Source organism: Sceloporus occidentalis, unplaced genomic scaffold (genome assembly GCF_023333645.1).
Source record: "Sceloporus occidentalis isolate IW3139 unplaced genomic scaffold, rSceOcc1.0.p SCAF_1, whole genome shotgun sequence".
NCBI lineage: Eukaryota > Metazoa > Chordata > Lepidosauria > Squamata > Phrynosomatidae > Sceloporus > Sceloporus occidentalis.
In genome coordinates, this window is record NW_028316981.1 from 169,898,483 (window position 1) to 169,923,685 (window position 25,203).

The 25,203-nt window shown below is 42.6% G+C and overlaps 2 protein-coding genes across 6 annotated transcripts in view; one reads left to right on the forward strand and one right to left on the reverse strand.

The window, feature by feature from the left end:
• The window catches only part of LOC149322714 (ATP-dependent 6-phosphofructokinase, muscle type-like), a 53,199-nt gene extending 33,078 nt beyond the window's left edge, over positions 1 to 20,121 (reverse strand). Inside the window, exons 1-2 of one of the 2 annotated variants that reach the window (XM_089481887.1) lie at positions 20,048 to 20,121; positions 2,897 to 2,995 (exon numbers count right to left, since the gene is read on the reverse strand). In XM_089481887.1, the coding sequence (XP_089338013.1) occupies positions 2,897 to 2,987 (91 nt within the window). In that variant the 5' untranslated portion in view covers positions 2,988 to 2,995; positions 20,048 to 20,121. Of the gene's footprint in view, positions 1 to 2,896; positions 2,996 to 16,227; positions 16,355 to 20,047 lie in introns of those variants that run through there. The other variant, XM_089481880.1, reaches the window with a different exon arrangement.
• Positions 20,122 to 20,340: 219 nt separating this feature from the next.
• SENP1 (SUMO specific peptidase 1) overlaps positions 20,341 to 25,203 on the forward strand; it is a 47,312-nt gene continuing 42,449 nt past the window's right edge. For 3 of the 4 annotated variants that reach the window (XR_016272063.1, XM_089481913.1, XM_089481938.1), the window contains exon 1: positions 20,341 to 20,490. The gene's annotated coding sequence lies outside the window, so the exon portion shown is untranslated. Of the gene's footprint in view, positions 20,491 to 22,289; positions 22,356 to 25,203 lie in introns of those variants that run through there. The other variant, XM_089481922.1, reaches the window with a different exon arrangement.

The window sequence follows — 25,203 nt, forward strand, 5'->3', positions numbered from 1 at the left end:
GAAAGTGGTGCACCAGGACAATAAAACAGAACAGAGCAACTGTAGTCCTCTAGATCTTGTTGTCCTGGAACTCCCCAGCATTCCTTGCCTGTAGCTATGCTGGCTAGGCCTGCTGGCAGTTGCAATCCAACATCATCTGGAGGGCCACATTTGCTCGCTCCCACTCTAAAATGTGGTCAGCTATAACATCTGCTCAGAATAATTTTGGGAAAGTTTGTAGAGCTCAGACCAACTCAGTCTGGGTTTAAGATGGAGCACTCAAATGGTCAGTATGTCAGCTGTAAATTCCAATAGGGACTGAAAAATCACCATGCAAATTGGACCTACCAGGGAGACATTGTACAGAGAGAAATATGTAAGATATGTGACAACTTCCTCCGGCCTGGTGTTCTCCAGAAATCCGGTATGAAAACTGCCAGCAGAACAAGCCACCATGCCCAGTGCTGGAGATGATGGAAGTTGTAGTCCAAACCATCGGGGGGGGGGGGGGTGAGAAGGTTGTTGGGGAAGGAAGTGACACATTACCTTGTCAAGTGTTCAGGCTATTGATGGAAGTCAGATTGTAGTGAGCCAGAAGAAGCAGCTGCCTTCTGTAACACCCACCTTTGGACCACCTTATAACCTACAGTCTCCCTCCTGCAGAGCCAATTCTCCCAGTCTTTAAGAAGCTCCAATATATATCTTAAGGCAGGTATGAGGAACCTGTAACCCTGCAGATCTTGGTGCACTGCAATGCCCGCCATCCCTGACCTTTGGCTGTACAGGCTGAAGTTGATGGGAGTTAAAGTCGAACAATATAATGGTGAGACATAGACCCCCTCATGTCATGCCACTCAGTAGAGTTTGATCTATAAATAATTGGTTTACCCATTTTTACTACCATGAGAATCTACAGCTCTCAGTCTACTTTCAGGGTTACCATCCATTCCATCAAAAGTACAAGTGAGACAGTTCCAAAACAGCGGTTTTGCCACCCATCACTCTGTTGCAAATGTGTCCTTCTCTTTCTTTATTAAAAGGTGGTGCATCTCTCAATCTGTTAAGGGTTACATTTATATTCTACCTTTTCTCATGGCAGTGTGCACAGCACTCTGCCCCACATTTACCCTCCAACAGCCCTGAGGGGTAGGTTAGGTTGAGAGAAGTGGATGGCCCATGTCATCCAGTGACTTTCAAGATCAAGTGTGGGATTTGAACTCAAACATCCACAGTCTTCATCTGACAATCTAACCACCACACAATTCTTGGATAGTTGGTCAACCATTCTCCTACATCTATGCAGAGTATATTTCCCCTTACTAGACACCATATTTATCAAGAATTTTCAGCTTGAAAAGCTGCAGTACAGAAATGTCCACAGCACAGATTTCTGCCAAGACATGAGCTAACATTTCTTCTCTAATTCTGCAGTCCAGTCCAGAGCCAAACATGCTTAAAGGTTGGTTTCAGGCAGTGTGTATATGAAACAGCAACTTGTCATCCTCTAGGTGTTGCTGATCTGCAATTCCCATCATCATTGGTTAAGCTGTGGCCAGGGCTGGTGGAAGGTGAAGTCTAGCAACATCTGGAAGGCCATACATTCCTCACTCTGCTTTATACAGTCACAGTGATATCCCTGACTGTGACAGAATATTTGTGCAGAGAGCTCCATGAGAAGGGATTAAATTATCACATCAGAAAAGCCAAAACCACTTGTCTGAGGTGACAATTTTTATTTTTATTTTTTCCTGTGTAGTAATTATATAATATTAAGACTTCTTGTCAGTCCCTTCTATTCAGTAGAGAAGTCCTGAAATTACAGCATCCACGATAGATGGCTGTTTAGCCTACAATCAAATAATTTCAGTTTACCACCTCCTGAAGCCAAGCACCATGTTTGTTGCTGTTGCTGTTGTTAGTTAACCTCAACTCACGGGGACCCTGTGGATGAGACTACAAGCCCCACTATCCTCCACTAGTCTACTTAGGCCTTGTAGATTCAGGCCCATGACCTCCCTGATTGAGTCTAGCCATCTGGCGTGTGGTCTTCCTCTATTTCCACTGCCTTCTACCTTTACTAGAAGCATTGTCTTTTCCAATGATTCATGCCTTCTCATGTTGTGACCAAAATACAATAGCTTCAATTAATCATCTTGGCTTCCAGGGAGAGTGCAGGCATGATCTGTTCAAGGACTTATTTGTTTGTCTTTTTGGCACTGTATTTAATGGGACGTGAGCAACCATGGATTTTGGTATCCACGGATGGTCCTGGAACCAAACCCCAGTGAATACCACAGGTCCACTATATAAACTGTCCTGGTGAACCAGTCTAAAAGTCCTTCCAATCCAACCTCCTGCCCTCCTACAGCCTACATACCATTTTCAGACACCATGACCAACAGGGTTGTATTCCAGTCCTGGATTACAGTTAATTTCTCATGCCATATGTTCTGTTTTGTGATCAGAACATGATCGATACTGGATTAACGTAGCATTCAGTCTCTAACAGCTGGATACTTCTTAGAAATTCACAAGGCTAGATATCTTCTGTTGAGAAAATACAGGAGCTTTGGGAAGGCGAGGGGTAATGATTCTGGTAATGGAGAAACAATGAAAGGAATAGAAGGAACTGGATCTGTGTCTTTTTTTTAAAAAAATAGATCTTCACTTAGGAATGTTAAATATCTCAGATGCATAGTATTGCTACCAGCTTAGCTTGCAAATGAGACCAGTTCCTTTTAAACCATCTTAATGCATCTTGACATATTCTGGCATCTGGATAACCAAAGTCCTTTTCATGGTGGTCCCATACAACAGGTCTCTATTGCTTTCTGCATCAGAATTTCAGGTAGATAGATACACCAAAGTATTTACCCCAAAGCCATGAAAATCTTTAGAAAGGCCTTTGTCTACTTACCCTGGGCGTCTCCTCCAGACGTCAACACGGCGATGGCCTTGCCAATCCCCATAGTGTCAGCATGTTCATGTTTTACCGGAGTTTGCGACATTCTCTGGGCTGGAAAAATCAAGAGACAAACAAAATGTCCAAAATGAACTTGATGGAGAAACTGCTGCTTGTCTTAGGTGTGCCTCCTGGTCCCCCTTCACACAGGCTACACCACGGTGAGATCTGAAGTGTTCCTTGTAGCCGTCTCTTGTTGCCTTTCAAAGTTAGCACCCTGCCTACTCTCCCATAAAGGATAAGCCTGGAAATGTCACCCTGTAAGTGATCTCTGGTGCAGCGTCAGCCATACACCTAATCCTACAAGGGGCACATGGCCAGCTATCATGAGTAGCAATGAACAGTAGGGATTTCAGGTCACTAGCAGCCAAGTCATTCCCTCATGCCATTAAAAAGTGCCTTTTTGTTTAGTCTTCTGTTGCTATACACTACACTGACGGCTTGTGTCTGCTTGCCAGTTCCCCAATCTGGGGAAAATCTAGGGAAAATCTAGGAAGTTAAGGCTGAAATCTTATGCTCATCCAGACCCACTGAACTCAATGGGACATGTGTCTGAATACAGTAGCCTAAGCTCAATTGCTAGCCCCAAACAGAGAAAGAAAAGTTACTAGAGAAGGGCTAATTCAACTGTATTTGCATTATCTGTATCAGAGTCTCATTATTGAGAGAATCGTGGGAAATAAACAATAACAGCAAAAACAACAAATAACAACATTTAATCTTGATGGGAAAAATTAATTACATTGGTTAAATTGTCATTTTAATAATTACTATTAACAGACTTAAGCTGAAATCAATGCTGGTTTCATTTATGTGCCAAGTAAAGAACATGGCTATTTATTAAAGCATAATTTGGGCTACATTGATTTATTTCAGAATACTAATGCACCTGGTTTTAAAATGGTTTTAATCTTTTTAACCTGTTTTTAGCTTGTTCATTGTATCTAATATTTAATATATTTCAATCTATTCATTGCTTTTAAAAAACAAAAATGCTTTTGTTTTTTAAATTGTCTTAACATGTTTTCAGTGATTGTACCTGTATACTGCTCTAAGATCTTTTGAAATAGGGCAGGATGGAAATATTTAAATAAATAAATGCCAGACATTATTTTAATCACCTCATCATTATTTTGAGCTAGAGAAGAAAACCGATGTATACATTTTTAAATCCCCATTTTTCATCTGCCTTACCAAAAACCATTTGCTTGTATTCCCTTTCTTTCGGCTTTATAATCTTATTTTAAATTCTCATACTCTTCAGTTTACAAATCCTTGCACAGATTCCAGCAAAAGTTTTACGATTAAGAGATTCAAAATTCAGTTCTGAAGCCAATAAGCCAATAAACTATTCAAAGACAGAGCTGTGCTAATCTGGAAAATCAGTATGCAAAGGGATCTTGTAGCACCTTTGAGACGAAGGAGATTATCGCACACATTTTTCTCCTGGGTATGGTCATAAACCACTTAAAAATGGATGTTATCACACACCTCTGTGCCCAGCTTGGAGGCATCACGTACCCAATCCAGACTTCTTACAGATTTCACAAAAAAAGTCCCGTTCTTTGTGAAGTCCAGATTGGGTACGCGATTCCTCCAAACTGGGCATGGAGGTGTGCAATAACATCTGTTTTTAAGCGGTTTATGCCCAAACCCAGCCCGTGCCCAGCTCGGGAGAAAAATGGGTACAATAACCTCCTAACTGAAAGAGAAAAATTGGTAGCATGAACTTTCATAAACTTGAGTCTACCTCATGGGGATTATGATTTCATGAAGCCTATCAACCATGAATTGTATTCATTAGTTAATTGTCTTCAACATCCTAATTTAGTTACTAAACTACCAATACTGGTGCTTCTTCTGAGGCATTGAAGGAAATGAAACAAAAGTTACTGTTTCTTGCTGCAAGGGAAGACCTATTTCAATATCCTTCTATTATGAGTTACAGTACCTGTTGTTATTACATGCTTTCAGAATGACTCTGATTCATGGCAATATTATCATGGGGTTTTCTTGGGAAGATTTATTCAGAGGAGGTTGGCATTGCTTTCCTCAGAAGCCGAGAGTATGTGACAGGCCCAATGCCACCCACTGGGTTTCGATGGCTGAGCAGAGATGTAAATCCTGAAGCCCATTTGTTGTTGTGTGCCTTTAAGTCATTTCTGACTTATGGAGACTCTAAGGTGATCATATTATGGGGTTTTCTTGGCAAGATTTGTTCAGAGGTTTGTCAATGCATGTTACTTGCCCAAGGTCACCTATTGAGTTTCATGGCCAAGCAGGGAATCGAATTCTGGTCTTCAGAGTCATAGTTCAACACTCAAACCACTACACCATGCTGTCTCTCAACGTTATTGGTATTTTAGGGAGGGGATCTCTAGAATCCTCAGCTAGATAGCTCCTCTGGTGCCTTTGACCAAACTACTGTATAAGCTCCAGGAAGTAGTGGCTGGAAGAGACCAAATGGGAAACCCAGAGTTAACACAAAAGTGCTTTTGTACTGCCAGAAGACTCCAATTGCCAGGGATCTATTAAGGAAAAATGGCCTACTCAGCATAAGGCAAACTCCAGCCTTCGCTAGAGAACCTGAAACCACAACAGGCTAACACACGGAGAGATGCTCCTTTAGATATTCGGGTCCTAAATTGCTCAGTGTTGCAGAATGATTTAGTAATCTATTCTTCTCCCTCTTTCCCTGGGTGTTGTTTTTAAATTTTGCACTACCTTTGACTCAAGGGCTCCCTGAACTTATTAAATGTTGAAAGATAGAATAACATTGGTGGTGTTTTCATCCTTTGCTTAAACTGACACAAACACAGAGCAAGTAACCTAAATAAGTAAAATGCTATTTATTTCAGTCCATATTGCAAAGTTAACAGGGCAACCCTCTAGATGTGTATTTCGATATAAGCCCTACTGATTTCAGAGAAACATGCTCCTAAATGTATGTAAGACTGCAGAACTGTTGTTCATAAAATTATTAATGAAGATTACTTGTTTCCTTTTGAAAATAGTAAGTCTGTTTATATAGCAGATGTAAATACGTGGCTTGTACTTATTTAAAACTACGCTTGCTTACCGAAAATAAGCATTTGAAAGTATGTACGCCCAATCTGCCTCCACATTATTAACACAGTTACCCCCAGATCAGGGAGTTTATACAGTAATGATTTTTAAAAAATATATTAACAACTTACATATTTTGTAGATATTTTAATTTCCTGGAAATGTTTTCTTCTGCATATTCAAAGATTGGAAGCCATATGACTGCTGGTGACACAGTACTTCTCAGGGGCTTTGAAATTTCTCTTTCCATATGCAAAGAAGTACCAGACTGAATGGAAGTCTGTTTACAGCAGTGGATCTCCTTGTGCCAGAAATGCTATTTTAACCTTTGCTGATAGTTTTCTTTCACAACCAAGCATGGGAGAGATTCTACCTCTTTCAAATGCCTGCATAGATATTTATTCTCCTAGACAAAAGTTCATGCAGAGTGGGACAATTTATCTGGAGACTATCTGAGCTGCTAAAGATGAGGAAGTTTTTTTGGAGTGGGACAAAAGATAGATACAACTTATGGGCTGGGAATATGCCACCCTTCGCAGGCTGTTGGATTTCAACTCCCATCATCCCTCTCCACTGGCTATACCATGTGGATGGGGCTTCAGTAAGGCCTCATGTTCCTGATCCGTGCCATTGACATATCTTTCTACATACACCCCTGCTCAGTCTTTTACCTAGCGCACTCCATCGTGCTTCCCATAGCTCTGATGTAGCCTCTCTCAAATAAAGTAAGTCAGTCTCAGAGAAAGCCTTCATGACTGCAATAAGTACTTTTGCCACTTCTCTAATGGGGGGTGAGGCGGGAGAGGATGGGAAGGGCACCTGGCATGGAATGTTCACTGTGACATTGCTAGGAAACCAAGGTATCCAATGCTTACTTTCCAGGTCACAACCACAAGACTGATGATGATGAATCCCTGCTGATGGTTTCATACCCTGCATGGCTGGGAGACTCCCCTATCTATGTCCACCAAGACCTGTGGATACCTCAGAGCCCATACTGACAGGCCAAAATGAAGCTGCTTCAGGTCACTTTGGAGGTATGCTATTTAAATGATGCATGCATCTTAAGAGGCCAGAAGCCATGCCAAAGCCATGCTCCAGTCCTAAGGACTGGACCACAGCTTTGGTGCAGCTTCTGGCCTCTTAAGATGCATGTGTCATTTAAACAGCAAACCTCCAAAGTGACCCAAAGCAGTTTTATTTTGACGTGTCTGTATGGGCCCTAAGTTACAGCAGCGAAATCCCAGAAGGGCAATTCTTTAGCATTATAAAGATGACTGGAATAACAGTGGACTTATATATGTGTGCACCTTCAAACTGACTACCCCCTTATGGGGACCCCATGAATTTCATAGGGTTTTCTTAGGCAAGGAGTACATATGGGTGGTTTGCCATTGCTTTCCTCTGAAATATAGCCTACAGCACTTGGTATTCCTTGCTGGTCCCCTATCCAAGTACTAACCAGGCCTGACTCTGCTTTGCTTCCATTATCAGATAGGATCTGTTGCATCCCCCCCCCCCCCCCGAATTTAGCTTCTACTGCATACAGCCAGTTTTCAAAGAAGCAGCCTTCCTCACACACACACACACACACACACACACACAGAGCCAGATTCCCCGTTTCTATGCTCTGAATTTAAAATGGAGAAAGTTTCTAGCTCCCACAGTTGCAACACAAAAGGATGAAGATGATCCCTGTAAAAGCAGCCAAGGCTAAAAATTAAATTAAATTTTAGAATTTTAGTAGAATTAAAAGTGATGAAAATTATATCCTTTTGTTTGTTTGTTTCTGCAGAGTTCTCTGCCCACAATCCAATAGGGCATCCGCACTGCAGAAATAATCCAGTTTGGTATCACTTTAACTGTCATGGCTGCATGCATGCTAGGCGCGAGAACAAGCTACAGCTCCCAAAATTCCACAGCATAGAGCCATGTCAGTTGAAGTGGTGCCAAACTGGATTATTTCTGCAGTGTGGATGCAGCCGTAGTCTTGCCTTCACCCCTCCCTCCCCGTTACAATTTCCCAGCCTCTAACAATTGTGCAAGTAGCTATTCTCCACCGCTATTACTGTATTTTGCAAATATCTGATACAGGGATGAAGGGAATTCTTGCAAATAAAACAATGTCCTTTTTGCTGATATCCAACAGAGTTTACTTCTAACAAATCAAACATAACTGAATTGGGAGATCAAGTAACATTCGTAGAACTTGGATCTTTTAGTTTACTTGGCTTGAAGAATGATCACAGCTATTTTCACATCCTTGGGGCTATTTTGGCAGAGCCTTTTTATTCCATGGATTTAATTTGAATTATGTAACTTAATGTAATTTGGCAAAGTGCATATTAACTTCCCTCCACTCACTCTTCTTTGGTGATGACTGGTTATATCCCAAGCATTTCCAACCTACGCCTAACCCATAGCAAAACCCCCTCACAAAAAGCTTTTACTGGCCTGACCATTTCCAGAAGTATTGGACTGCAGAGATTGTCAGGCTCAGCCTTGCATGGCCTTGAGAACTTTTATAACTGTGGAAAACCAAGTATGAATAGGTAATATTACAAGCCCAAGTATTAACCTGATGAAAAATACTGCTGCCACCCACTGGATTCAGTGAAAAATACAAGCTTTTGTTTGACTTGTCAGGTACTTTTAAATTACTTGCATTTTTTTTGTTAGGATTTAGTGATTTCTAAGCCATAGTCACAAAAGTGTGCCACACCTTGAACAACTAAAGCAGGAGTGGGGACCAGGTAGTTCCCCACTCCGATTACTTAAAACTGCGGAGCTGCAGTCCAACAATATCTGCAGGCTGTGCAATTCCCACTCCTGAAATAAAGTAAGGTCAACAACTGAAGATTCCCACAGCTCTGTCAAAAACAGCCCGATGAAGTATGGCTCCACCCAAAGGATATAATTTGTCACTTTCTTCTCAAAGGTAGCAACAAATAATTTCAGCAATTTTCTTCCTGATGCGAGAAGGTCTGTGATCCACACAGTTTTTGAAGGCTATTTGCAATTTAGGACTTCTTCTGTACAAAATTTGTATTTGGTTGTTGTGCACTGAAAGCATTATCTGTATGGGTAACAGCATTTTGGCATGGAAAAATAATATTTCAGTGGAAAAATCATTAGTTTACAGTTGTAAACCGCTTAAGAGACTGCTTAGTGTGGTATGATGCTGCTATTGCTATCTTAATTCCTGCACTAAAAATTGCTGTTTTCTGTACAAAAATTGCTGTTTTCTGTGCAAATCAGCAATGTGTGAATTTTATGCAAAATAAATCCCCAATTACAGCTTTTTCTTCCTGTACAGAAAACAAAATTTTCTGTGCAGAATTTAGTATTTTTAAGTTGAAGTGTTATTTTCCATGCAGAAAATGCCATTTCCTGCACAGAAAATGCTGCTTTCTATCCAAAACGACCACATACAATTTTGGCACAGAAAGATTCTTATCATCCAGGATTCATCTCCTCAGGATTTTGACCATTTAAAAATCTTTTAGAATATTCTTTTTCCCCTACTCCACTCTTCCTGCTGCCGGTATGAACACAGGACCATCATTTCAAAAGAGGAAACAAGGATCTATCATGGTATGCAGAACCTTCCAGTGTTACAGCTAGCAAGTGCAGGGAAATCCCAGAAGTATCACCACCTCCTTTTCATCCACACGCTCTTTACTGACCGCATTTCCATCAGGTCCAGACTCTTTTTGAAGACGTCCAGAGAAGCAGATCTTACAATCCATCTAGGCAACTGGTTCTATTGCCGAACTGTTCTCACTATCTAGAAGTTCCTTCTAATTTTCAATCAAAATCTATCTTCCTATAAATTAAAACTATTAGACCCAGTGCTAACGTCTGGGGCAGCAGAAGACAAACCCACACTCTCCTCTTTGTGGCAACACTTGAGATGTTTAAATATAGTCATGTAACCCCTCAATCTTCTCTTCATCAAGCTAAACATGCACATCTTTTTCAACTGCTCCTGTTTTATTCTCCATTCCTTTTATCATCCTCATTGCCCTTCTCTGAACTCACTCAACTTGTCTATATCCTTCTTAAAATGAGGCACCCAGAACTGAACACAGTAGTCTAGATGAGGCCTGACCAGTGCAGAATATAGAGGAACTATTACTTTCTTGGACATGGAAGCTATGCTTCTATTAATGCAGACTGAGATAGGATTTGTCTTGTTTGGTGCTGCATTACACTGTTGGCTCATGTTCAATTTACAATCAATAATAATCCCTAAGTCCTTTTCATGTGTAGTCCTGCTGAGCCAAGTCCCCCCCCCCCCATCCTATACCTGTGCATTTGGTTTTTGTCACCTAAATGCAGAATTTTCTATTTGTCTATGTTGGATTTCATTTTATTAATTTCAGCCCAATTTTCTAGTTTATCAAGCTCCTTTTGTACTCTGCTCCTATCTTCCAACGTGTTAGATACCCCCCCCCCCCCCCGTTTTATATGATCTGCAAATTTAATAAGGATTGCCTCCACCACATCATCTAAATCACTGATAAAAATATTGGTCGGTCCCAGGACAGGATCCTGCGACAATCCACTTGAGATCTCCTTCCAATTTAAAGCACAGTCACTGTTGATGACTCTTTGAGCATGGTTTTCCAACCTATTATGGATCCATCTGATTGTGTTTCCATCTATACCCATATGCTCTCTACTAGTCTAGTCTAATTTGATCAGGATTTTAGATTTCTGTGCAAATGAATTTGCCTTTGACATATAATGCTCCTCCTCTTTTTCTTCTCTATCTATTCTTTTTGACCAGTTTATATCCCTCAGTTGTTATACTCCAGTCATGGAAGCCTATAAACTCACATTTTCCTTCCTGCACTTGGACTTCAAGCACGTCTTGTTTGTTTCCCAAACTCTCCGAATTGGTGTATCTAAAGCAGGGGTAGGCAACCTTTTTGAGCCGGGTGCCGGGTTGGTGTCCCTCAGACAACTGGGGGGCTGAAGCCGGGGGGTGGAGCTTCCACCCCCCCGGGGGCAGGGAAATGTGCCGGGGGTGGAGATTCCACCCCCAGGGGCCAGGCCACCTCCTCTTTGTCGGCCCCTGACGCCTCCCTGTCTTTGCTGGCCCCTGACGCCAGGGGCCCACTGCCACCGTTGGAGCCCTCCTGGAGGGCCCCTGTGACGGCAACTGGCCTCCCAGGGGCCTGCTACCGCCGCTGGAGCCCTCCTGGAGGACCCCAGCAAAGGCAACGGGCCTCTGGGAGGCCCACTGCTGTCGAAGGAGCCCTCCTGGAGGGCCCAAGGGACAGCAACTGGCCTCCCAGGGGCCCACTGCCGCCGCTGGAGCCCTCCTGGAGGGCCCCAGCGACGGCAACTGGCCTCCCAAGGGCCCGCTGCTGCTGCCGGAGCCCTCCTGGAGGCCCCAGCGAAGGCAACGGGCCTCCTAGGGGCCCGCTGCCGCCAGCGGAGCCCTCCTGGAGGCCCCAGCGAAGGCAACAGGCCTCCCAGGGGCCCGCTGCCGCCAGCGGAGCCCTCCTGGAGGCCCCAGTGAAGGCAACAGGCCTCCCAGGGGCCCGCTGCCACCGTCGGAGCCCTCCTGGAGGCCCCAGCGAAGGCAACGGGCCTCTGGGAGGCCCGCTGCCATCGCAGGAGCCCTCCTGGAGGGCCCCAGCGACGGCAACTGGCCTTCCAGGGGCCCGCTTCCGCCATTGGAGCCCTCCTGGAGGGCCCCAGTGACGGCAACGGGCCTCCCAGAGGCCCGGTGCAGCTGCTGGAGCTCCGTTTCAGGGCTCCGGAGGTCGCAGCGGGCCTCCCAGAGGCCCATTGTGGCTGCTGGAGCCCTGTTTCAGGGCTCTGGAGGCCGCAGCGGGCCTCTGAATGGGCGCCGCCATTTTGTCCTTCAAAATGGCAGCGAAATCTCGTGCGACCTTTTTGGTCGCGCGAGACTTCGCCACCATTTTGAAGGACAAAATGGTGGCTGAAGCCGCCGAAATCAGCAGCGATTTCGGCGGCGAGAGGGACCGGGTGCTGGAGGTTGCCGACCCCTGATCTAAAGGGTTGTTCGTTCTCATTTTTTATTCTGCTGTGAGTTTTACTGTAGCTACCCCACAGTCACAAAGATATTTCCTCATTTTTCTGGAAGCTGATAGATAAATACAGGTATATTATACCCTTTTGTATGTATATGGGGATGCACTGGCTTAGTGGTTAAGATGTCAGTTTTGATGATCAGAAGGTTGGCAGTTTGAGGCCTGAGTGCCGTATGATGGGGTGAGCTCCTGTCACTAGTCCCAGCTTCTGCCAACTTAAAAGTTCGAAAGTGTGCAAATGCAAGTACTGTAGATAGATAGGTACTACTTTGGTGAGAAAGTAACAGCTTTTGGGGCAGTCATGCTGGCCACATAACCACCAGAGCAGTCCTTGGACAATGCTGGCTCTTCAGCTTAGCAATGGAGATAAACACTGCCCCTTACAGTCGGTTACTAGACATTTATGTCAAACGACTACCATTACCTTTTTATATTCTTTTGAGGGCCACATATATTCTCCATTCCTGCAGACATAGCATTTTAAATGGAGGGAAAGAAAAAAAGCATTGTGCTACCTCTGGTATTGAAAGCTGGGAAAAGTCTTTTTTCAGCAAATGTATCTTAAACAGGGACCCCCCTACAGTCTTCTGGAGTCATGTTTTCACAATTTCAAGATGACATTTGGGGTGTCTTGGAGGGGTCACATGCAGCCAATAAGCCACACCTTACTCATCCCTATCTAAGGCTGCATCTAGACTGCAGAATTAATACAATTCGACGCTGCTTTAACTGCCATGGCTCAATTTTATGGCTATTTAGGATTTGTATTTTTATGAGATATTTAACCTTCTCTGTCAGAGAGCTGACACAACAGACTACAAATCCCAGGATTCCATAGCATGGAGTGATGACACATAAAGTGATATCAAACTGCATTAATTCTGCAGTGTGGCAGCTTCCTATTAATTCAACTTATTCCACTTATTCCACTAGACTTTAATTGAAAGCTATATAAAAAGTGATAAATAACTAGAGGGAAAGGTGAGGGACAGATGTACAGAGGAAAGATGTACTACCTTTCATCATTGGATTGCTGATATTGCTAGAACTGTAACAGTGGACTTGTGGACTGCTACTTACCTGGTTATTTCTGGAAAATGACTCCTCAGCAAGGAACAAAGTTTTCATAAGCTAGGAGAAAGTCCCTTTCCCCACAAACCTTCAATATCCTACAAACTAACAAAACAGGTATCTGTAGGGGATTATTTTATTTTTTGGTGGATTTGTCAGTTCTGGAGAATTTGGCTGCTTTCACAGCCAAACTGGAGACAACCATCACTTTATCATTACTGTTAGTGGCTTTCTCCCCTTGTCCTCCTTATTCAGGATCACTCTTGCAGCTTTATCCAGGAATTATACTCACACCTGGCATAAGCCAGTGACTTTTTGGCTTATCCTTCTGAATTCTGGAATTTTCCCCAGTCTGATGTTCTCCCAGGAAGCATAGTCATGGGGGAAGTTGCAATCCAACACACTGGGAAGACATTACATTGGGGAAGGCTACTCTGGAAGTTGACTGTTTCCCGAACAGTTCAGCAACAGGCATAGTGCAACAGCTGAGTCAGGCTGCCTTTATATTTCCTGCCAAATATAACCTGACATTTCTATTCAGTAGTGCATGTTCTTGTGAATCCCTCAAAATGGTACACAGGTAGCATGTAATTCATCTAGAGCTGTATAAACCCTTCATAACTTGCCAAGACTATGGACCAGACATCCAGCTGTTACTTGAAACTTTCAATGAGTGTTAGAATTGGGGACAGGGGGCATGAACCTATTCAGGGCACCCTGATGACCATTCTACTACAAACACTCACCTCTATTTTATTATACCTTACCTTTGTCTATATTCTAATTCTTTAGAGAGCTGTGTAGTTGATTGAAATGACAAGTTTCTTTGGACCTTCAGGTTTTCCTATACAGCAGGGTTGTGGAAGCTTTGGCTGTCCAGATATTTTTGGCCTACAACTCCCTCAATACTTTACTAATGACTGTACTGTACTAATGACTGTACTGGCTAGGGCAAACAGGAAGTGTGGGCTAAAAAAAATCTGGAATACTAAAGATTCTTTGCCCCTGCTGTACAGCCATCAGACACAGGTTTTCTTTTCTGTTGAGCAGAAGCTGTAGTTCAGTGATGAAACTAATCATTTATAAGTATAGTGTCCAAAGTTCTACCTCTGAAAGATTCTGGCATCATCACTTAGAGCCAGAGTCCACCAAAATGAGCTAGATGGACAAGCTGTCTGACCAGTTCCAAGGAAGCCTCCTCGTTTTCTTAATGGCTCAGCAGGCAAGAGGACAGGCTGTGCTTTCAACTGTGCTAGGACTCCCATTATCCCCAGCCAACAAGACTGTCTAATTGGGGTTGGCAAGAAGTGTAGTCCAAACTCATCTGTCTGGTTCCAATTTTAGGAAGGTCAGGCTATGTGAGAATATCTGATCATACTTGCCTTTGAGTAAAAAAGAGGTCAATCTGAATGGAGCAGAGCTGACTGTAACCCTCTCAGAATCTGTGGGAGAGAAACCACTGAAATGGTGAGTCAGACTCCTTTCAGTGCCCCAATAAATACCTTTCACATAGACTGAACTGTAGCACTCTGTCTTCTCCCCAGAAGAATGGCTGGCATGAACTAAGGCTTGCCTCTCAAAGCATAGATGATAATATTATTCCACATGGCAGAGGGATTTGCAGGCCACAGAACAACAATCTATGAGCTTTCAAATCCACATGGAATTCTGTGTAAATGTGTGATATTCATCAGCTTATGCTAACTAAGAAAAAGTGATCCACTACTTCTTTGCCCATTTTGTCTTCTTTGAAAAGTATTGGCTTGATCCATAGAGCTGGCATTAAACACCTCCTTTAATTAGTTCACACAATTCCTATGACATTTGTCCAGACAAGATAGATCTGCACGTGACTTTTAAAAACAGAGGAAATAAAGTCACTACAAAGGAAATTGGTTTGCACCACTACAAAATCTTACCTTCACCACACATCCCACCCATGCTAAAAACATGTCATGCAGCATTCTAAAATAAAGTAGTACTATGGTCGCACTACACTGCATGCTCTCTCCTCTCAAGCATTAATGTAGTGGCTGACTGTGTATTTTTAAAAACTCATCTTGGAAAACTCATAATCCCACTGAAGTAGTCATGATAACCATGGGATACATTACAACTGGAGATCCAGCATGGTGTGATCCATGCCATCATACTTCCAATTTCTATGTAGGATTCTGAACGCTGGACATTTAAGAAAACTTATTGGAAGAGAATCTGTTCATTTGATATGTGGTGCTGGAGGAGAGCTCTTCTGATACTCTGGGCAGCCAAAAAGGCAATTACAGTAAATGGGTCCTAGAGCAAATCAAGCCTGTAATCTCCCTGGAAGCCAAGTTGACTAAGTGGAGGCTGTCATACTTCGGCTACATCTTAAGAAAACATGACTCGATAGAAAAGTCAACAATGCCTGGGAAGGCAGAAGACAGGAGCCAGTGTAGTGGTTTGAGCATTGGACTATGACTGGGTAGATGAGGGTTTGAATCCACTCTCAACCATGGAAACCCACTAGGTGGCCCTGGGCAGGTCACACTCTCTCAGCCTCAAAGGAAGGCAAATGCAACCCTCCCCCCCTCTGAACAAATCTTGCCAAGAAAACCCCATCATAAGTTCCCCTTAGGGTCACCAGAAGTCAGAAACAATTTGAAGGCACACAACAACAATATTACAACTAGCCTGAATGATATTACACTTTTTTTCCTGATCAGCCTCCTCCTGACTTGTGAAGTATATCAGGCTAGACAACAGCTGGTGGCCCAAAGCCAGACGGTGTTCTCCTTGGGTAAAATCCAACATTGAACAAGCAGACTTCCAAGGACTTTCTCCAGCTCTCCCACCTCTGATCTATTCTAGACTGTCACCAAACCCACAGAATGGATTTTGAAGGCATATGAAAGTGCTGAAGAATAAATTACTGCCTCCCTTTCTCATAACAGAAGAGGAGTTAGGCAATTAATTTGCAGAATAATCCAGGTTGAGGCCATTTTAACTTGACAGAAATGGCATTTGAGCCATAGCAGCTAAATACCCCAAAGGTTTTTAATCAGAAAATTAAAGAAGTCTAAAACATAAATCTGCACTAACCTACTTGCTCCTCTTTTTCTCCAGAGTATGAGTAGATGGTAAAGAAGAAGATAACAGCTGCAAATGTAAGTGACACTGAAATGAAGAAACTGGACCCTACCACAGACAGGTCCAGCGGAGCCCACATAACCAGAAAATGTGTGCCTTCCTGCCTGATATTTATAGATATTATGTTGGGCCTGTAACAGCTGCCTCCTTTGTACCTCTCTCTTATTGGTAGATATAAAAAGTCATGGCTTTACAATGAAAATCTCCCAGGCATGTTGGCTTGCAATGGCAAGTTATGTTGTAGATTAAATTTATCATTACAAAATTACTCCTTTTACACTGGGAGAATCTCTTGCACACCGCTAGTGCTACATAGGATACTAAATGACTCCTCAGTACAAAAGCAAATCAAAGAAAGGTAACTTTCCCTTGTAAAAAAGAAAGCAATGAATTCAAGTTAGGACCAATGGACCGTATAAAAAAAAATTTAAAAATATTGACAAAATATTACGGGAGGGAGACAAAGGAAAGATATCCAAACTATATAAATTATTTTTGAGGAGAGAATTAGAACAAGAGACAGTCACCACATATATGATTAAATGGGCACAAGAATTGGGACACGATATAGCATTTGAGAACTGGGAACAATCTTGGAAAAAGTCCTACAAGTTCACTGCATCACAAGATCTTAGAGAGAACTACATTAAAATAGCGAACAGATGGTATTACATACCGGTTAGGATTGCTAAATGTTATAATTTAAAGGAAGAGAAGTGTTGGAAATGTCGGACAGAAAAAGGTTCTTATTATCATATGTGGTGGTCCTGCCAAAAAATTAAAAATTTTTGGTATAAAATCCACAAAAGCATTTTTATCCCCGCAACTTTATCTACTAAATATGACCTCCTTTTTGGGAGAAAAACTGGAAAAATCTTCATGGAGAGTCATTCTTTATCTAATCACGGCAGCTAGAACTCTAATAGCAAGAATTTGGAAGACAGAAAACACGCCAACAATAGAAGATTGGTTAGATAAAATAACAGAGTATAAAGACATGGACATTCTGACGGCTTTAATAAATAATGAAAAAAGGGAAAAAAGAGAAATAGAATGGCTCCCCGTAATAAGATATTGGATCGAATATAGGGAATAATACCTATGATATTTACTTCATTAGAAATTTAGGAATGTTTGGCATTTTTTCTTTTTTATCACTAGTAATACCCCTGGAATGGAAGATTTATTTTTTGAGACTGTCGTAGTGGAATATGGAAATTTTGGGAAGAACGAAATAATATTTGTATTCAGCAACTCTAATAGCATAGAGTACTGAAAGCAAACATAATGTATGTACAAAGAACGTATTATAAATGTAATTATGTGGAGAAAATCAATAAAAATATATTTTTAAAAAAAATAAAAATATAGTATAGACCAAATCATGGCAGCAAAATGAGTAATGGCTTTTTTAGAACTGGGTGCGAGGAATGGAAGGTCCACAACACACTGTAGAAATAATCCTGTTTGAGACTGCTTTAACTGCCCTGGATCAGTGCTAGGGAATCCTGGGACTTGTAGTTTATTGTGGCACCACAGATCTCTGACAGAGGGGGCTAAATGTCTCACAAAACTCTAGTTCCCAGAATTCCCTAGCACTGAGCCAGGGCAGTTAAAGCAGTCTCAAACTGGGTTATTTCTGCAGTGTGTTTTGGTCCATAGTCGACTAATTAGAGATGTATATAACTAGAAAGGCTTAAATGTCCTGTCACTTTCTCAATGGATAGATAGGAATCTGTTACATAACACTAATGAAAAAATTAACTGGAAGAGTATAGACCACTAGAGATAACCAAGATCACTCTAAATTCTATACAACATGGTAGAGGTCTATTACTTATACAAACGAAAATGCCATTTCCCCTTCTCCCCTTCTCACAAACTGAATTTTTGAAAGGTACCCTGTTCTTGTGTCCACAGCTGCATCCACAGAAATAATCCAGGTTGACACCACTTTAACTACCATGACTTATTGCTATGGTATTCTGGGAACTGTAGTTTTTTGAGACTTTTAGCCTTCTCTATCAGAGCACTCTGGTGCCACAACAAACTATATCTTAGTTCCCAGAATTCCAGACCATTGAGCCATAACAGTTAAAATGGTCTCAACCTGGATTATTTCTGTGGCCCAAAGGACTTTTTTTTTTAGTTGAACAGTCAGGCAATACAAACCCAATACACCTAATTGTAATGAACCCCAGATGCATACAAAGTTTACAGGTTACCTTTGTCTCTGTTACAACTTAAAAAATGCTAATAGAAAAGGACACTGAACCTCAAGGGAGACCAAAGGAACTATTCTAGGACAGAGACACCAGAACTTGAAAATGGACAACATGTTAACATTAAGTCATTACAGTCAGCCCTCTCTTTGCATGGATTCCTTATCCATGGATTCAAACATCCATGGCTTGAAAATATTTTAGAAAGATATAAATCCCCAAAAGCAAACCTTAATTTTGCCAATTTTACTATGCCATTGTATTTAATGAGATTTGAGCATACACAGATTTTGATATCCATGGAGTGTCCTGGAAGCAAACCCTGGCGGATACCAAGGGCCCACTGTACTTTCAGAAACCATAATTTGTTTTTTATTTTATATACCGCTATTCCAAAGATCATAGCGGTGAACAGCAAGTAAGCTAATTAGCAAGTAAGCTAATTATGCATTGCTGTCGATGACACACACACAACTGAAACTCTGAAAAGCCACAGCCAAGCAGCAGAAGGGACACTTCCTAATAGGCATCACCTTTGATGACCAAACTGAAACTCCATCCACAACAGCAGTCATACCTCCAAATAACAAGATGCTGCGCAAAACCTCTTAACAGGATCCATCTGCACTGCAGAAATAATCCAGTTTGGCACCACTTTAACCACCACGGCTAAATGCTATGGAATTCTGGGAACCGTAGTTTTTTCTTGCAGCACCAGAGCACAAACTACGGTTGCCAGAACACCACAGCATTGAGCCATGGCGGTTAAAGTGGGGCCGAACCAGATTATTTCTGCAGTGCGGATGCAGGCGCAGTTACTTTTATAGGAGCACACCTCCTATAATTGCCCCTCCAGCCAGCATAGGGGATTCTGGGAGTTGTAGTCCCACATCATCATCTGTGCCCTGGCTCCAAGTCTCTCGCCCCATGATGAGAGACTCTGAACTGACCCCACACAAGGCCAGTGCATCTACTTGGCAGAAATGGTGCAGTTTAGACACCGCTTTAAGTGCTGTGGCTCCATCCTAGGGAAATCCTGGGGTTTTTTCATGGAGTAATTTTAATAGTGACTTGTTTTATTCCTTTTTAAGAGTTTTTTTTTAAAGATATATGATATGCATTTTGTATCGTATATAGGTTGCATTTTAAAATATGTAAGCCACTTTGATTGTTTTTATAACAGAAAAGCCGGGTATAAATAAAAGCCTTATTGATTTTATTATTATTGTTTTACAAGGTCTGTGGCCTTCTCTCCCCAAGAGAGTTGGTCCCTCACCAACTGCAAATCCCAGTATTCTTCAGGACGGAGGCAGTTAAAGCGGTATCAAACTGGGTTATTTCTATAGTGCGGATGCAGCCAGGGCAGGTTTCCTTTGTTAACAGAGGTGTGTGAGACCACTCCACATGCACACACATACCCTTCCTTCCTCCCCCAGCCTCAGAGCAGCCAGCCAGGCGAACGAAACACAAAGGACCCACACAACACACACATTGAACCCCTTTTTCCCCAACAGTGCGCATGCGCAGCCCTTTCATCCTAAGGCACTTGCCTAGGCCGGCACATGCCACGCCCCTTTCCCCTTGTTGGCCACGCCTCCTTTCTCACTACTTCAGTTCTCTGGTCCTCCTCCTCGGATTCCTTATCTAGGCCCGCATGCCACGCCCCTTTCCCCTGTTGGCCACGCCCCCTTTCTCACAACCTCTGTTCTCTTGTCCTCGTCCTCCTTTTTTTTTCTTTTTGGCCCGGAAGAAGGGAAGTGAGGCCGAAGGGGGCGGGGCCAGGGAAAGCAGGGCAGCAGCAGGGGAGCTACTTCCGGTTCCGGCCCCTTTGAGAATCCCGCCTTTGGTCAAGAAAGAAGAGAAAGGTGTGGAACCCCAAGGCTTCTCAGAAGGAGGAGGGCGCGCATGCGCAAAGGGGAAGTGAGCGCGAGAGGCGGCCGGTCGTCGCGCGCGGGAGCCGTTTGTTTTTTGCTCCGCGCGGCCTTCTCTTCCGGTAGGTCTTTTCTAACGAGCCCTGCCTTCTCTCCCTCCACTGCGCTCCTTTATTGCTGATGGTCGTTTCCGACGCATGGCGACCCTAAAGCAAACCCATCATCATGGGGCTATCTTGGCAAGGTTCTTCAGAGGAGGCTGCTCTGCTCAGTTCCTGCAAGCCATGCCTGTGGCCTCCTCTATGGAGCCACCCAGCTAGCATTTGGCCTTCCTCCCTCGCTCTCTGCTTCCCTCTGCCTTCCCTAGCATCACACTCGTCCCTCCACGTTTGAGGCTTGGATTATTCAGGGGTTATGGTACTGTGTCCTCTCTAGGAATATCTAGGTCCGCCTCCATGCAACTCTATGGTCCTCTTTAACCAAAAGTGGCACTGGAGGAGGGTTCCTGGAAGGAGAGAGCGCTCCACTCGGCCTTTGTGGCGCCTCCAGGGCAGTCCCTTGGTCAGTCTCTGAGGATGCCCTGGAGGAGGACCTAGAGATGCCTAGAGAGGGCTCCTCTCAGGTAAAAGCACCGTGTGTCTTTCCACATTCAGGGGGGCCTGTGCCCCAGCCCCAGCGAATGGAGGGACGCCCTGCCTTCTCATGATGGGGCCAAGGTAGATCAGCCTCAGGTTGCTCCTCTTGGCTTCCAAGGAGCCACTTGTTTGCCCTAAGCGCTTCTCTCCACGACCGCATCTCAAATAGGTTTCTTCTTACCCACTTTCCTCACTGTCCATCTCCCACATCCATGCAAGGCAGTAGGGGACACCTAGCTTGGGCAGTTCTAACTTTGGTGCTTAGACTTCTTGTCTCTTTACTCTTTAGGACCTTTTTTAATTCTCTCATAGCTGCCCCCTCCTTTTCTAGTCTTCTTATTTCTTGATTGCGGTCTCCGTTCTGATCAATGTTTGACCCAAGATACAGGGGAATCTTTAAATACTTTGATATTTCTTATTGTTCAGGTTGAATGTATGCAAGTCTTCCATGGTCATTACTTTTGTTTTCTTTATGTTCAGGAGTAAGCCCGACTGCACTTTCTTCCTTGGCCTTCATTGGCAGTTGCTGTAACGTGGCTAGGTCTTTGAAATTTCAGAAGAAAGACTCTGAAATGGTATGAAAAGTGGGCCCAGGGGGCGGAGGAGCAACTAACATCACACATCAGACTATCAAGCATACACTTTTTATATCCTCATTGCTTTGTTCTGGCTTCCCTCCTTAAGATTTTGGTCTTCCTCACAGAAGGAAAGAGAGAAGAAGCTTATACTCTGCTTGGTTTAGTGGGAAGATTTCACTGTCTGCCAAGACTCCTCGTTTTCAAACCTTCTGCATGGACCAGTCTTTCTCCCTGAGTCAGCAAGTACAGTCAGCCCTCCTTATCCACGGATTCTTTATCCATAGATTCAGCTATCCACAATTTGAACATATTCCAAAAATATAAAAATTCCAAAAAGCAAACCTTGATTTTGCCACTTTATATAAGGGACACCATTTTATTAAGCCACTGTGTTTAATGGGACCTGAGCATCTATGGATTTTGGTATCCACGGGGTTCTAGAACCAAAACCCATCAGATACCAATGGCCCACTGTACTGTTCTGTGTCAGTTAAAAGTTCAGCTTTGCTTCTGCCATCCATCCATGTGCTTCTCTGCTTAATGCTGCTTGAATGTAAAATTCACTTTCTTTGTTCTCTTAGCGACTCTTTTATAAGCAACTGAGATTTGTATTTGTCACCTCACACCATGCCAGCATGTTTTGCATTTCCATTGCATTCCACTTTCCTCCCCCCCCCCCCACCCCTTCATACTTACATTATGCCCAGTATCCTTGGTATACCTATGGCCCGATAAAGACAGGCCAAAATAAAGCTGCTTCGAGTCACTTTGGAGGTAAGTTGTTTAAATGATACATGTTTCCTAAGAGTACAGAAGCCACACTGCAGCTTCCAGACTCTAAAGGGCCCAAATCCCACTCTGTGTTATGTGATCTCAGGAGCTATATTGTCTGCTCTGTCTGAGGATGGTTCTCCAGGGATGGAAACAAAAAGTCATTCCTATCATTTGTTGCCTTAAAATGGAGGTCCAGGGGCTGGGTCTGTGACCTGTTTCATGTAGAGTAGGTGCAAATGTTAAGTGGCACTGAAATACCCATTTTAAAATTATTTATTACTCAAAACCTGGTTCACTGAGTTTCCCATTACAGTGATACAGTACTAAAGTCTGATTATTAGGAAAGTGCAGCTATTAAATTCTGTGGTCACTTTCCTGACTTTCTTTGCCCCCTCACTTTTTTTTAGTGATTGATCACTGCTTGTCTGTCAGGACACAAACCTCTTTGTTTTCTTTCTGTCATCTTTTGTAATACAGCTGTAGAAGGCTGGGATTGTTGGTGTTTACTCATGTTAATTGGCCACATGATTTCCTCCTGCCGTTTCTTCAACTTTCTAATTTGAATTTCCTCTTTCACTTGATGGTTCCCTCTCTTGCCTGTTTTACTGCTTTCACACACTGTGATTTCACCCATCTTTCTCAATAACACTTGTTGCTGTTCCCCTTTTAATATAATGTGACAGCTAACCACATGCTTTGTGTATGGCTGTCCTGTAAAAACAATAATCCACTGCTTTGCTTAGCGTACACAGGCTTTTTCCTCACACTTCCAATTTGTGATGAGAGAGGATAGTTACAGAGACGGTGATTTTTAGTATGGGATTAGCATAGCTAGACTTGAAACCGATTCTTCTAATATTTATTTGTGAAAATGGCAAAAATTTCCTATTTTAATCATCCACCCTCATAATAATAGAATAGGAAAATTAGGCTGGAAGGTGAAATAACTTGCCCAAATAAATACCACTAATTTTTATATGTTGACAACCTGTCTCTGTCAGAATAAAGTAGTCCATTTCTTTGTGAAATCATCTTAGTGCAGAACAATTAGATGAGTGATCACACCCTGAAAAACTAGTTCTACAGTTTAGCTTTTAATTACACCAGAGCACATGGAAGAGGAGAATGCAGAGTGAATATTAATCTCCTTTACTTTTGTAATGACTACATGAGAATAAACAAGTTACATTGCAGCAGGTTGACACATCACAAAAATGTGCATATCCTTGACTACTTGGTCAGACTGACAGCCTTACAGTTGTAAGGCTTGTGATACAGGCTAATATGTTGGGGTTTCTTGGTTTTGTTTGCCTGGTGGTGGTAACAAACAACTTGCCTCTTTTAGGTTGTGGTGAAAGAAAGCTCTGTCTTGTATCACATTCCTTCAGGAACACTTAAAAGTTTATGCCACACATAAAGTGATGGCATCTGAAGGGGAACAGAACTGAACTCTGATCTCTTCTTCATCACATCAGTGTTATTGAAGGATGAAGTGTCAGAGACAAGGGAAAAAAGTTGTATATCTATTTGTTGGTAGCTTTAGAGAGCTTGCTATAAAGTTATGCTTCTGGGGAAGATTTTCTTTGCAGGGAGAGAGGCATGTTTTGTCCCGCAAGTATTTTATTTCTTTGTAGCACTTGTTTATCATGTTGTATCATAGAATCTATGGGTCCATACAGACAGGCCAAAATAAAGCTGCTTTGGGTCACTTTGGAGGTATGCTGCTTAAATGATGCATGCGTCCTAAGAGTCCGGAAACCACGCCAAAGCCACGCTCCAGTCCTCAGTATACAGTATACATTTTTTGGGGAAAATAATATTCCAACAGCCAATAAAAGAAATCAAAGTGTCATACTAATTATTCAGGAGAGAACTACAGAAACAAATATTTTCCCAATAGGCCTTTATTGCTTGACATGATCTCTGTCTCAGCTACAAGGAAGAGAATATCCAGAGCATGAATATGACCTCCACAAAGGCCCAGTTTCAGGGTGTCATCCAGTGATGTTCTGTTGATTGGGAAAGAACCATTGCAGATTGTGGGGTTCAACTGTGAGAGCATAGAGGAAGACAGTCTGCTAGCTAGCCTGACTACTTAGTATTCACAGTTTTGTATATCACCAGAAAGACTTGAACATGTTTCAGTAGCTAATAGCCAGAAGTATTGTAGTCACTATTTAAATGGGCAGGTATACCACCATTAACAAAGTAGATGTCTTCCTGGGGATTACTACTTCAATAGAAAATTTGGTACCAGAGGCGGGAATAATATGGAAAGAATAGCTCCCTTCTCTTTTACTGCTCCTGACCACAGGATTACCCCCAGTATTTCTCTGAGTTTACTGAAATCAGCTTTCCTAACGGCTATAATGCATGTCTGTCTGTGTGGCTTCTCCTTTCCACTGTACAACAAATGCCAGGAGAACATGTTCACTCCCACCTAAGGATCCCACCACTTGTACCCCATTAACCAGGTCATCCTTGTTGGTTAGGTCTAAAATAGCTGACCCCCTTGTTGCCTCTTCCACCTTTTCGACAATGAAGTTGTCTTCCGGGCTAGTGAGGAATTTGCTAGACCTTAATGTTTTGGCTGAGTTTGATTTCAATAAATATCAGGATAGTTGAAATCACCCATCACTACTACATCTCTCCTTTTTGAGTGTGTGGTCATCTGTTCTAGAAAGGCATAATCCAGTTCCTCAGTGTGACTTGAGAGGTCTGTAGTAGACTCCCACAATAACAACCCTTTTGTTTCTCTTCTCTTTAATTTTTATCCAGATATCGTATTTGCTTTGTTGTGCTAGGAGTTCAAATTCATCTTGCTTATTTCCCATGATCTGTGCATTAG